The sequence below is a fragment of the Bos indicus x Bos taurus genome, chromosome 3, assembly GCF_003369695.1.
Source record: "Bos indicus x Bos taurus breed Angus x Brahman F1 hybrid chromosome 3, Bos_hybrid_MaternalHap_v2.0, whole genome shotgun sequence".
NCBI classification, from domain to species: Eukaryota; Metazoa; Chordata; class Mammalia; order Artiodactyla; family Bovidae; genus Bos; species Bos indicus x Bos taurus.
In genome coordinates, this window is record NC_040078.1 from 1288458 (window position 1) to 1303064 (window position 14607).

General features: G+C 41.1%; 2 protein-coding genes across 5 annotated transcripts in view; both read right to left on the bottom strand.

The window, feature by feature from the left end:
* POU2F1 (POU class 2 homeobox 1) overlaps positions 1–14607 on the bottom strand; it is a 215385-nt gene that overhangs the window by 11856 nt on the left and 188922 nt on the right. For all 4 annotated transcript variants that reach the window (XM_027526583.1, XM_027526572.1, XM_027526599.1 and 1 more), the window contains exons 14-15: positions 1485–1830; positions 875–963 (exon numbers count right to left, since the gene is read on the bottom strand). In XM_027526583.1, coding sequence (XP_027382384.1) covers positions 875–963; positions 1485–1830 — 435 coding nt within the window. The remainder of the gene's footprint in view (positions 1–874; positions 964–1484; positions 1831–14607) is intronic.
* LOC113883189 (F-box/LRR-repeat protein 17-like) lies at positions 11074–12015 on the bottom strand. The gene has a single exon (XM_027526625.1). It carries the CDS (start codon positions 11970–11972, stop codon positions 11511–11513), a length of 462 nt encoding a protein of 153 aa, XP_027382426.1. The 5' UTR covers positions 11973–12015; the 3' UTR covers positions 11074–11510.

Below are 14607 nucleotides of genomic sequence, written 5' to 3' on the forward strand. Positions count from 1 at the left end.
TTTTGGCTCCAAGAACTCTCATTTAAGCACGAATTATTTTAAGAAAAAATTCTGAGATTAGTATAGTGATGTCTCAAAGTGTTTCCTTGAGTCACATAACAGCAAGCATCTTCAAACATGAAGCTCAAATACTAAACAAAGCAGCCTCTTCAATATATAGAATGAGTGGACTTAGACTCATTTTAGACTGGATAGCATGCTAAGGCCAAAAGGGACACATCTGGGCTTGGGAAAGAGATGTTAAAATCCAAGAGAATCTAAGCTCTATAATGATGAGGAAATATAGATGGCAGAACCCAACAAGAATTAGAAGTACTCCTGTAGGCTGCATGCTGCCCTCCAACATTAATTTGTTACAGAGCCTTCCAGTACATGGCTCTTGAGGGTGAGGATGGGGACCGGGGAGTTTTACTTGGTTAAGCTTGCCTGGGGATGGTTCTTGGATGACTATTTAGATAAATTTAGGAAGAAATACCTCCAAGCCTATATTGTAAGAAGATAAATAGTAGCATAAAAGTGCCGGTTTCTTTTTCTGGTTTTCTGCCACACTGTGCAGCCGGCAGGATGTTAGTTCCCTGACCAGGGATGGAACCCGCGTCCCCTGTGGTGGAAGCGCAGTTTTATCTGCTGGATCGCCAGGCAAGTACCATCCTGGTTTCTTAATACACCACACTAAGCATATTTCCTATTCTTACAAACTGACACCTATATTTTTCTTACAAAGCTTTTTATAGGAACACATTCCTGGTCCTCAGGGTAGTCAGCATTATCAATTCAACTATCTCTTCATGTCACTTTCATCTCTAGCAAAGCAGACTTCCTCCATCTAAGAAAAGAAAGAGAAAGCTCAAGTAAGGGAAACAATTCTACTGACCTTGAATAGTTGCCAGTGTACTGTTGCTCATCAGAGCTGGGCTGAGAGCACCACCAAGGGTTCCCGGATTGAGACTGAGTAAGGCACCTCTGAAAGACCAGAAGAGCAGAGACATTACTACAACGCAGACACATGTGTCAATCTGACAACATACCCAAGGGGACAAGAAAAAGGAAAATACAGGTGGGAAGTATACGGGAACATGTGTTATTCTTTTTATACTCTTTACATGGTGCTTCCAAGTTACTGCTTTCCTTGATGCTCACTTATACAAAGCAAAGCACGGTTATGGTCCACACAAAATGTAAAACTTACAGTCATTTTGACTCTCTGAGTTACTCTGTTCTCTTTTTTCCAAAGCAAGAGAAAAAAATGACAGAGAATAGAATATATTTACAACTAATTCTTATTTTTTTGATGATATAAACTCTAGTCCAACCTCAATCAATGTCCCTGTGCTACTACAGAGCAACCTATTTCAAAGAGATTATGGCTTTAAAGGTTTTCTGTTTTGCATTTAAGATAGTGTTGAAAAGTATTCCCTATGAGTAACTCTAGGGATGACCTCCGAGTTGTTTCTCAGATGTAAACAGGTAAGAAAGCACCTTACCCAGCTGCAAACTGTGAGGGTGCCATCAGGCCTGGGTTTAGTCCTGCAGCAGCAGCCATGGCAGCGAGACTGGCATTTGCTGGCAACTGGGCAGCTCCTTGGAGGGCGGCAGCTGCTGCTGTTTGCAACCCTGATGCTGTCACCATCACCTGGCTGGTCCCAAGAGGAGAGGACAGAGGAGCAGAGGTGGTCTGTGTGGTGCTGGTCTCGCTGGCGCTGGACGCCTCGGAGGTGGCGGCTGAGGCGGAAGGGGAGGGGCTCAGGGCGGGGGAGGTGACCGCCGAGGGGGCCGCAGGCGCCGTGGAAATCACGGTTGCAGTGTTGTTGGCGGTGGTATCTGTAGTGCCTGAGAGAGAATCACACCGGACAGTGACCTTCTGGAACAGTTTTTGGAAGGATGGTTGCTTTATTCAGCCATACTCTAGATTCAGCTGCATCATCTACCATCCAGTAACATGTCTTTTTCTATTAAACTCGTTCAGTGTTTCTATGGAAATTAACCACAAAAACAAACATTGTAAGAACCAAAGCCATGAATCCTACTTTAAGAGGCGACAGTAATAAAGTAACCCTGAAACAGAGAACATGGCTTTTCAATTCCAATTTCCTATTTAAAAAAAAAAAAAAAATCACAGAAGCTCTAACTATAGAACACAACTGCTCTGGAGAAGATAAGTATAAGAAAAAAATCCAAGCTTCTGAAAAGCATTTTCATTTAGAAATCTGCTTAGTCTCTTCAGAAAAATCAAAACAAAGTAATGAAATCAAGAAAAAGATGTATATTTTTCTAAAATAAATATTAATAACATTTACAGAAATAGTACAAAAAGAACTAAAGGCATATGTCTAGAAGTATAAAAGACTTCAGAAATGATATAAGAACTACACAAATCAAAATAAATATTTCAAACCCATAAACATATTAGAAAAAAGATCTATATAAAAACTTTCTCTGTGATAAAATCTGTCACTAAGCTATAGAATACGCTCTTCTCTATTCACAGCTGTATTAAAAATTTAGTCAGTTTTGTTCTTTTAAAACCTATGCTGAAGCCTTTTTCTGACCTGTACTAAGAACACCTAGAATTCAACTCTCATCATTTTACTGTGAAGAAACGTTTCTTTCACATATCACAGTTCAGTTCAGTTCAGTCGCTCAGTCGTGTCCGACTCTTTGCGACCCCATGATTCCCAGCACGCCAGGCCTCCCTGTCCATCACCAACTCCCGGAGTTAACTCAGACTCGCGTCCATCGAGTCAGTATTGCCATCCAGCCATCTCATCCTCTGTCGTCCCCTTCTCCTCCTGCCCCCAATCCCTCCCAGCATCAGAGTCTTTTCCAATGAGTCAACTCTTCGCATGAGGTGGCCAAAGTACTGGAGTTTCAGCTTTAGCATCATTCCCTCCAAAGAAATCCCAGGGCTGATCTCCTTCAGAATGGACTGGTTGGATCTCCTTGCAGTCCAAGGGACTCTCAAGAGTCTTCTCCAACACCACAGTTCAAAAGCATCAGTTCTTCGGTGCTCAGCTTTCTTCACAGTCCAACTCTCACATCCATACACGACCACAGGAAAAACCATAGCCTTGACTAGACAGATCTTTGTTGGCAAAGTAATGTCTCTGCTTTTGAATATGCTATCTAGGTTGGTCATAACTTTCCTTCCAAGGAGTAAGCGTCTTTAATTTCATGGCTGCAGTCACCATCTGTCATGATTTTGGAGCCTCAAAAAATAAAATCTGACACTGTTTCCCCATCTATTTCCCATGAAGTGATGGGACCGGATGCCATGATCTTCATTTTCTGAATGTTGAGCTTTAAGCCAACTTTCTCACTCTCCACTTTCACTTTCATCAAGAGGCTTTTTAGTTCCTCTTCACTTTCTGCCATAAGGGTGGTGTCATCTGCATATCTGAGGTTATTGATATTTCTCCCCGCAATCTTGATTCCAGCTTGTGCTTCTTCCAGCCCAGCGTTTCTCATGATGTACTCTGCGTATAAGTTAAATAAGCAGGGTGACAATATACAGCCTTGACGTACTCCTTTTCCTATTTGGAACCAGTCTGTTGTTCCATGTCCAGTTTTAACTGTTGCTTCCTGACCTGCATACACATTTCTCAAGAGGCAGGTCAGGTGGTCTGGTATTCCCATATCTTTCAGAATTTTCCACAGTTTATTGTGATCCACATAGTCAAAGGCTTTGGCATAGTCAATAAAACAGAAATAGATGTTTTTCTGGAACTCTCTTGCTTTTTCCATGATCCAGCGGATGTTGGCAATTTGATCTCTGGTTCCTCTGCCTTTTCTAAAACCAGCTTGAACATCTGGAAGTTCACGGTTCACGTATTGCTGAAGCCGGCTTGGAGAATTTTGAGCATTACTTTACTAGCGTGTGAGATGAGTGCAATTGTGCGGTAGTTTGAGCATTCTTTGGCATTGCCTTTCTTTGGGATTGGAATGAAAACTGACCTTTTCCAGTCCTGTGGCCACTGCTGAGTTTTCCAAATGTGCTGGCATATTGAGTGCAGCACTTTCACAGCATCATCTTTCAGGATTTGAAATAGCTCAACTGGAATTCCATCACCTCCACTAGCTTTGTTTGTAGTGATGCTTTCTAAGGCCCATTTGACTTCACATTCCAGGATGTCTGGCTCTAGGTCAGTGATCACATCATCGTGATTATCTGGGTCGTGAAGATCTTTTTTGTATAATTCTTCTGTGTATTCTTGCCACTTCTTCTTAATATCTTCTGCTTCTATTAGGTCCATACCATTTCTGTCCTTTATTGAGCCCATCTTTGCATGAAATGTTCCCTTGGTATCTCTAATTTTCTTGAAGAGATCTCTAATCTTTCCCATTCTGCTGTTTTCCTCTATTTCTTTGCATTGATTGCTGAGGAAGGCTTTCTTATCTCTTCTTGCTATTCTTTGGAACTCTGCATTCAGATGCTTTTATCTTTCCTTTTCTCCTTTGCTTTTTGCTTCTCTTCTTTTCACAGCTATTTGTAAGGCCTCCCCAGACAGCCATTTTGCTTTTTTGCAATTCTTTTCCATGGGGATGGTCTTGATCCCTGTCTCCTGTACAATGTCACGAACCTCATTCCATAGTTCATCAGGCACTCTATCTATCAGATCTAGGCCCTTAAATCTATTTCTCACTTCCACTGTATAGTCATAAGGGATTTGATTTAGGTCATACCTGAATGTTCTAGTGGTTTTCCCTATTTTCTTCAATATAAGTCTGAATTTGGTGATAAGGAGGTCATGATCTGAGCCACAGTCAGCTTCCGGTCTTGTTTTTGTTGACTGTATAGAGCTTCTCCATTTTTGGCTGCAAAGAACATAATCAGTCTGATTTCGGTGTTGACCATCTGGTGATGTCCATGTGTAGAGTCTTCTCTTGTGTTGTTGGAAGAGGGTGTTCCCAAGGCAAACTATTCAATATCACAGTAATCCAAGTCTAATCCCCAACCAGTAACACTGAAGAAGCTGAAGTTGAATGGTTCTATGAAGACCTACAAGACCTTTTAGAACTAACACCCAAAACAGATGTCGTTTTCATTATAGGGGACTCAAATGCAAAAGTAGGAAGTCAAGAAACACCTGGAGTTACAGGAAAATTTGGCCTTGAAATACGGAGTGAAGCAGGGCAAAGACTAATAGAGTTTTGCCAAGAAAATGCACTGGTCATAGCAAACATATCACAGAGCTAGGAGGAAATCAGACCCCATCTACTTCAGTACTGACTCTATTGTCCCCATTTCCTATCACGTTACACGAAAGTGCTATGCAGTCTCTGAATGATTCAGGTAAACATACCTTTCTTACTGTTAACTGAAAAGGGAGGATTTACTTACTCTTCTGCCCTTCGCAAAAATATAAGATGATTCCCTCTTCACTCGTGCTGTCCATAAGTACAAATTACATCTTTGTGGATATTATTAATCACAATATCATCATTCAGTTCTAAATCTATCAAATCAGTTTATGTCGCTGGGCTATTGAAGCTATGTTGGCTCTTATGTGTGGCAGATTCATACACTTTTCCACTTTTTGACACTCTTTTCCTAAGATGTGCACACTGTTCTGTAGGAAGGTAAATGTCTTTTCTCATTTTTCTTCTGCTGCTAGTAAATTTCAATCTTTTCTTGACCAATTTCTCACATTATCTAACTTGATTTCACTTATGGGCACTACTTTCTTTTCAAAGTTCTGAGATGAAATCGCCCATATCTTGAGGTCAAAAGCTTAAACTGACGTTTATTTCACTCTTTCTTCACTCTCCAGAGCCATTTTTAGACTACTCAGCATCACTTTCTTAAAATCCCACATGTATACAAAGAAAATCTGAATAATTTCATCAGTGAATTTAAGATAAGCTAAGGGACAAAGGCAGAGGAACCAAAGATCAAATTGCCAACATCTGCTGGATCATGGAAAAAGCAAGAGAGTTCCAGAAAAACATCTATTTCTGCTTTATTGATTATGCCAAAGCCTTTGACTATGTGGATTACAATAAACTGTGGAAAATTCTGAAAGAGATGGGAATACCAGAACACCTGATCTGCTTCTTGAGAAATTTGTATGCAGGTCAGGAAGCAACAGTTAAAACTGGACATGGACAAACAGACTGGTTCCAAATAGGAAAAGGAGTACGTCAAGGCTGTATATTGTCACCCTGCTTATTTAACTTATACGCAGAGTACATCATGAGAAACGCTGGACTGGAAGAAACACAAGCTGGAATCAAGATTGCGGGGAGAAATATCAATAACCTCAGATATGCAGATGACACCACCCTTATGGCAGAAAGTGAAGAGGAACTAAAAAGCCTCTTGATGAAAGTGAAAGTGGAGAGTGAGAAAGTTGGCTTAAAGCTCAACATTCAGAAAATGAAGATCATGGCATCCGGTCCCATCACTTCATGGGAAATAGATGGGGAAACAGTGGAAACAGTGTCAGACTTTATTTTTCTGGGTTCCAAAATCACTGCAGATGGTGACTGCAGCCATGAAATTAAAGACGCTTACTCCTTGGAAGGAAAGTTATGACCAACCTAGATAGCATACTCAAAAGCAGAGACATTACTTTGCCAACAAAGATCTGTCTAGTCAAGGCTATGGTTTTTCCTGTGGTCGTGTATGGATGTGAGAGTTGGACTGTGAAGAAGGCTGAGGGCCGAAGAATTGATGCTTTTGAACTGTGGTGTTGGAGAAGACTCTTGAGAGTCCCTTGGACTTCAAGGAGATCCAACCAGTCCATTCTGAAGGAGATCAGCCCTGGGATTTCTTTCAAAGGAATGATGCTAAAGCTGAAACTCCAGTACTTTGGCCACCTCATGCGAAGAGTTGACTCATTGGAAGAGACTCTGATGCTTGGAGGGACTGGGGGCAGGAGGAGAAGGGGACGACAGAGGATGAGATGGCTGGATGGCATCACTGACTCGATGGACGTGAGTCTGAGTGAACTCTGGGAGTTGGTGATGGAGGCCTGGCGTGCTGCGATTCATGGGGTCGCAAAGAGTTGGACACGACTCAGCGACTGATCTGATCTGAAGAGACAATGACTCCAGAAACCATTCAAAGTAGTTTTTTCTGGTTTTATCTTCAACCACTTCCCAGGTGGCACAATGGTAAAAAATGTGCCTGCCAAAGAGACGCAATCCAATAATGCCAATCTCCAATGAGACATAGGGGACTCAGGTTTGATCCCTGGGTTGAGAAGATCCCCCAGAGGAGGAAACTGCAACCTACTCCAGTATTCTTGCTTGGGAAATTCCATGGACAAAGATGGGCTACAGTCCACAGGGTCTCAAAGACCCAGATAACCGAGCAGCTAACCGTACACTCCTGCGTCCTCCAGTCACATTCTAAGTGTCTTCAACATGAATGTCCCATAAGCACTAGAGTACAATAACTTAGTAAGATCTTCAAATTATTTCTCCCAGTCAGTAAATCACATTTTAATCAACATATATCTTTTATCTATATTCTTAGCAACTCAATTACTTGGGCAATTTTGATCAGGGAATTGATGTTTGCTGAGCTTCAATGTGCTCAACAACAAAATAAGATGCCATCATCCACCTCACAAGGTTAGCAGAAAGTTACCTGCAAGCATACATAGTGTTTGGCATAACCTCTTGCTTCCCATCTCATCTTTTTTAATTAAAAAAAAATTTTTAAAAATGATTTTAGTTGGTTTAAATATTGCTCAGGTGTACAGCAAAGTAATTCAGTTATACATACGTCTGTATCTATACATACATTCCCCTCCATTCTTTTCCATTGCAGGTTACTATAGGATACTGGATATAGTTCCCTGAGCTATACAGTAAATCCCTATTGTTTATTGATTTTATATATAGTAGTTAGTATTTGTTAATCCCTATCTCTGTATTGTTATAATTTTAGTACATGCGCTGCCAAGGCAAGCACCCATCTCATCTTTTAAAAAAAATAGATTTAGAGAGATACAATTTATATGCCATAAAATTGACCCAATTTAAGTATAAAATTCAATGGTTTTTAATATATTGACAGAGTGGTACAGCCATCACCCCCATCTAGTTTATGACTGAAAAAGGTCCCTAGTACCTATCTGCAGTCACGCGTTGTTCCCACCAACAGCCTCCAGTCGTCTGCTTTTTGATCTGTAGATTTACCTTTCCCAGATACGTAATATAAATGAATCACTTGATTTGTAGTCTTTCGCATCTACCTTCCTTCAGTTAGCATGCTGTTTTCAAGGCTTATCCATGTTGTAGTAGGAATCAATACTTCCTTCTGTCTTAAAAGTATTCCACTGCAGGGACAGACCACATGACGTTTAATTCATTCACCAGTTGGTGGGTAATAGCTTGTTTCCAGTTTTTGATTATTACGAATAATGCTGCTATGATCATTGTGTTAAAGTTTTTGTGGAAATGTTTGCTGTTCTCTTGGGGGAACTATTGGGTAGAAGGTAAATTTATGATTAACTTTTAAAGACACTGCCAAAGTATCTTCCAAAGTGGCCATATCATTTTACATTTCCACCAACAATGCATGAAGATTCCAGTTTTTCCATATCTCCAAGACCTATTATTTTTGGTCTTTCTGATTATACCATTTCGTATTAAGAAGTATCTCATTATGATTTTAAACTAGCATTTCTCTGAGTAATAATGTTGAACATCTTTTCATGTGCTTATTAGTCATTCTTATATCTTTGATATAATGTATCAGTTCAGTTCAGTTGCTCAGTCCTGTCCAACTCTTTGTGAGCCCATGGACTTGCAAAGGCTTCCCTGTCTATCACCAATTCTTGGAACTTACTCAAACTCATGTCCAAGTTGGTGATGCCATCCAATCATCTCATCCTCTGTCATCCCCTTCTCTTCCCACCTTCAATCTTTCCCAGTATCAGGATTTTTTCTAAGGAGTCAGTTCTTTGCATCAGGTGGCCAAAGTACTGGAGTTTCAGCTTCAACATCAGTCCTTCCAATGTATATTCAGGACTGATATCCTTTACGATTGACTGGTTGGATCTCCTTGCAGTCCAAGGGACTCTCAAGAGTCTTCTCCAACACCACAGTTCAAAAGCATCAATTCTTCAGTGCTCAGCTTTTTTTTAAATTTTTAGACAGGTTTATTTATTCACTGCTATTAACCACTAATTAAAAGTCTAATTTAGCTCTTGCATGTTTTCAAAATGAAAGAAAAATTTAAAACTGAATACTTCAGTATTTAAAACACATATATTTATTCTTGCAGTTTATAAAATGACAATCTCTTTTTCCATATTCACACTGAAATTCTGGCCCACTGATTTAAAAATTAACATTTTATATGGTGCCAGTATTTCATTAAAATACAAATATATATACACATTTTCCTTTGTTACCTAAGTGCCAATACCGAAACCTAATTTTTACATGAATATACATCTGAAACAGTTAACCCTAACTTTATGTTGCTATTCTAAAACAGTTTGATTTATTGTAACAGTTTTTTAAGTTCTCTAATAGTGTTAAAGCCACTTAGACAAGATTTCAGCAAAATCTTATTTTTCTTTTAAACTGATGACAGAATTGGCTTTATCCTTCTGACATACAGACTAAATTCCCAATTTACAGCTACATAAATCCAAAATCACTGCAGATGGTGACTGCAGCCATGAAATTAAAAGACGCTTACTCCTTGGAAGAAAAATTATGACTAACCTAGATAGCATATTGAAAAGCAGAGACATTACTTTGCCAACAAAGGTCCGTCTAGTCAAGGCTTGGTTTTTCCAGTGGTCATGTATGGATGTGAGAGTTGGACTGTGAAGAAAGCTGAGCACCGAAGAACTGATGCTTTTGAACTGTGGTGTTAGAGAAGACTGTTGAGAGTCCCTTGGACTGCAAGGAGATCCAACCAGTCCATTCTGAAGGAGATCAGCCCTGGGATTTCTTTGGAGGGAATGATGCTAAAGCTGAAACTCCAGTACTTTGGCCACCTCATGCGAAGAGTTGACTCATTGGAAAAGACTGATGCTGGGAGGGATTGGAGGCAGGAGGAGAAGGGGACGACAGAGGATGAGATGGCTGGATGGCATCACTGACTCGATGGACGTGAGTCTGAGTGAACTCTGGGAGTTGGTGATGGACAGGGAGGCCTGGCGTGCTGCGATTCATGGGGTCGCAAAGAGTCGGACAGGACTGAGCGACTGAACTGAACTGGACTACAGGGAGATCCAACCAGTCCATTCTGAAGGAGAACAGCCCTGAGATTTCTTTGGAAGGAATGACGCTAAAGCTGAAACTCCAGCACTTTGGCCACCTCATGTGAAGAGTTGACTCATTGGAAAAGACTCTGATGCTGGGAGGGATTGGGGGCAGGAGGAGAAGGGGACGACAGAGGATGAGATGGCTGGATGGCATCACTGTGCCAATGGACGTGAGTCTGAGTGAACTTCGGGAGCTGGTGATGGACAGGGGGGCCTGGCGTGCTGCGATTCATGGGGTCGCAAAGAGTTGGACACGACTGAGTGACTGAACTGAACTGAATTTAAAGCTCCGTAAGCAAATCCACCATTTCTACTTCCCTTGTAAAAGTGAGGTTCTTACCCTCTGCCCAAGATACCATTAAGGTATACTTTGTGCATAAACAGAAATGTTTCAAATTGGTTTTCTTCATATGTGTACAAGCAGGTTTAAATAACAGAAATATGCACTAGAAAACAAAGGCATACTTAATTTTTAGAGCCAGAAAAATGTTTAAGTTACAATATAAACATTACTGGAAAAGGAAAATAAAACCAGCAGGTGGGCTCATTTCTACATAATCCTTCCTTTGTAAGATAAATAGTCCCTACAAGTACACTTAGTGGGTTTTACTTTTTAATAGATAAAATGAATATCTATACTTTGAAATGCAAAAAAATATAAGAATTAAAATTTAAGGCCAAGTCTGCCCCTATTCATGATTGGCTGCTTGTCTAGTAAGACCTGGGTCCCTAGGTATGTTATCCGCTCTCCAGGAGCTGATTGAAGCAGTGCATGTGAAATTCGGAAGGATCCAGGAGGAACTAAATAGCGTGGAAGACAATAATACGGTATGATGTCAGTCGAGAATTTGTTTTCCTGCATGTATATTCTTCGTAATTTCAGACAGCCCTTAGCTATGACGATCATGGCTTCATCTGAGATCTTGTAACACTGGCCGAAACGATATCTTTGAGTTCTCTGCATTTCGACCCCAGCTGTTTTGAGTCCTTCATCAGTCAGTTTGTCCTGGTTGCTTACATGAACTTTCTGAAGTAAAGGACAGTGAGAGGCAACTGCAATAATAGAGGTGTCAGAAAGCTGTTTACACCTGTAAGCTGTATACCTATGAAGTCCAGGACATTTAAATGCTAGAACACATACGCCAGTATCAGACATACTGCGACAATCAGAAATGCTGATTTCAATTATATTTTGACTTCTTGGTGCAATTTTTTCCAATAATTCATCAGTGACCTGCTGACAACTACTAAGATCCAGCTGCTTCCAAAACTGGAAATCTAAACAAAGGTCACCACGCGAGTACTTGCAAACCAATGATGCAGAAAGGCAACATTCATCCAGAGATAAATTGGAAAATATCTTGAGCAGGATGGAGGGCGGGAGCTGGTTGATATCTGGGGCGTCGGGGGGCAGCTCCCTGTGGCAGTTGCCCAGCAGCTCTGGGCCCTCCGGACAGTGGGCGTCGTCGCCCCCCACTCAGTCCGAGTCCCTGCCAGCCTCCGCGGGGGCCCCTCCTGGGGCGGAGGGGGAGCGCAGGGCTGCTTACAGAGGGTGCAGGCGGGGACCCCGGCCCCCTTCCGCTTGTGCACCATCTCAGGGGGCATGGGGGGCTTGGCCAGCGGTGCCCGGAAGGGCTGAGAGGTGGTGGGCAGCGCAGGCAGGCCCACGGGCTCCGCATGGGCCCACAGGAGGTTCTGGGCCGGCTGCTCCCGGGCAGCGGCAGAGGCTGGCCCCCTCATCTTTCTTTATAGTCCAAATCTCACATTCATACATGACTACTGAAAAAACCATAGCTTTGACTAGACGGACCTTTGTTGACAAAGTAATGACTCTGCTTTTTAATATGCTGTCTAGGTTGGTCATAACTTTTCTTGCAAGGAGCAAGCATCTTTTAATTTCATGGCTGCGGTCACCATCTGCAGTGATTTTGGAGCCCCCCAAAATAAAATCTGTCACTGTTACCACTGTTTCCCCATCTATTTGCCATGAAGTGGCGGGACCAGAAGCCATGATCTTCGTTTTCTGAATATTGAGTTTTAAGCCAACTTTTTCACTCTCTTCTTTCACTTTCATCAAGAGGCTCTTTAGTTCTTCTTTGCTTTCTGCCATAAGTGTGGTGTTATCTGCATATCTGAGGTTATTGATATTTCTCCTGGCAATCTTGATTCCAGCTTGTGCTTCATCTAGTCTAGCATTTCTCATGATGTACTCTGCATTTAAGTTAAATAAGCAGGGTGACAAAGATACAGCTTTGATGTACTCCTTCCCCCATTTGGAACCAGTCTGTTGTTCCATGTCCGGTTCTAACTCTTGCTTCTTGACCTGCATACAGATTTCTCAGGAGGCAGGTCAGGTGGCCTGGTATTCCCATCTTGTGAAGAATTTTCCACAGTTTGTTATGATCCACACAGTCAAAAGCTTTGGTGTAGTCAGTAAAGCAGTAGTAGATGTTTTTCTGGAACTCTCTTGCTTCTTTGATGATCCAGTGGATGTTGGCAATTTGATCTCTGGTTCCTCTGCCTTTTCTAAGCCCAGCTTGAATATCTGGAAGTTCATGGTTCATGTACTGTTGAAGCCTGGCTTGGAGAATTTTGAGCATTACTTTGCTAGCATGTGAGATGAGTGCAATTGTGCAGTTGTTTGAGCATTCTTTGGCACTACCTTTCTTTGGGATTGGAATGAAAACTTTTCCAGTCCTGTGGCCACTGCTGAGTTTTCCAGATTTGCTGGCATATTGAGTACAGCACTTTCATAGCATCATCTTTTAGGGTTTGAAATAGCTCAACTGGAATTCCATTACCTCCACCAACTTTGTTCAGGGTGATGCTTCCTAAGGCCCACGTGACTTCACATTCTGGATGTCTGGTTCTAGGTCAGTAATCACACCATTGTGGCTATATGGGTCGTAAAGATCTTTTTTGTATAGTTCTTCTGTGTATTCTTACCACCTCTTCTTTATCTCTTCTGCTTCTGTTAGGTCCATACCATTTCTGTCCTTTATAATGTATATTATATATAATGTATATTAGATGTAATGTTATTATATATTAAAATCTTTGGCCCCTTTAAAAAACCAAGTTACTTATATTCTTATTATTGAGTTTTAAAAATTTATTTATCTATGTGTTTAGGCTGCACTGAGTTTTGTTCCTTTGCGTGGGCTTTCTCTAGCTGCAGCAAGTGGATGCTACTGCTCCTTGAGGTGCACAGGCGGCAGGAGCTGCGGCTGAGTTCGGCAGGCTTACTGCGGTGGCCTCTCTCGTTGCAGAGCACAGGCTGTGGTGCACAAGCTTCAGTAGTTGTGGCTCCTGGGCTATTAAGAGTGAGGGCTCTGTAGTTGTGGCACACAGGCTTCGTTGCTCTGAGGCATGTGGGATCTTCCTAGACCAGGGCTTGAACCCATGTCCCTTGCAATGATTCTTATACATTGCACCAGGAAAGATAGTCCCTTACTATTGAGTTCTAGGATTCTTTTTTTTTTTGCTGAGTGAACTCCCTGGGAATTTTATACATATAGGATGATGAAGAAAAAAAGACAGTTTTAACTTCTCCCCTTTCAAACTGGATGTTTAAAATTATTTTCCATTGTTAAGCTGGCTATAACTAGACTCATTAGAAATCTGTCAGAGCAAACATTCTTCCTTTGTTCCCAATGTCAGGGGGGAAAGCATTCAGTCCTTCCCATTTAGTATGCTGTTAGCTGTAGGTTTTTCAGTTGATGCTCTTTATCAGCTTAGGAAGCCTTCTTCTATTCCAGATTTTTTTAATCATGAATGGGTGTTGGATTTTGTCAAATGCTTTTTCTGTATCTGGTAAGATGATCATGAGAATTTGGTCTTCTATTACTATGGTGTGTTACATTAATTTATGTTCAATTATTAAGCCAACTTTTTATTCCTGGGATAACTCCTTGGTCATGTATAATCTATTTTATATGTTGCTAGATTTGACTTGTTAAGATTTTGTTGAGGGCTTCTGTGTACATTTTCATGAGTGATATGGGTTTATAATCTTTTTCTTATGATATCTTTGTTTGGCTTTAATAGCAAGGTAATACTGGCTTCATACAATGAGTTGTTCCACGTCTATCTTCTGGAGGAGACTGCTCAAGAGTAACTCTTACTTCTTGCTCAAATTTCTGATAGAATTCACTGTTACAGCCATCTGAGTTTAGGCATTTCTTTTTGGTTCATTTACTTATTTTAGGTCTTTTAAAGGTTTTCTATTTCTTGTTGAGTCAGTTTTGGTATTTCGTGTCTTCCTCAAAATTTGTCCATTTCATCTGAGTCACCTAATTTTTGGGGCCATAAGTTGTTTATAATATTTTGGTATGCTGCATAATGCAGCAATTCTACTCCTAAATATATACCCTAG

Coding starts and splice junctions, on each gene's coding strand:
- LOC113883189 (XM_027526625.1), bottom strand. CDS start 11,972: ATGAGGGGGCCAGCCTCTGCCGCTGCCCGGGAGCAGCCGGCCCAGAAC.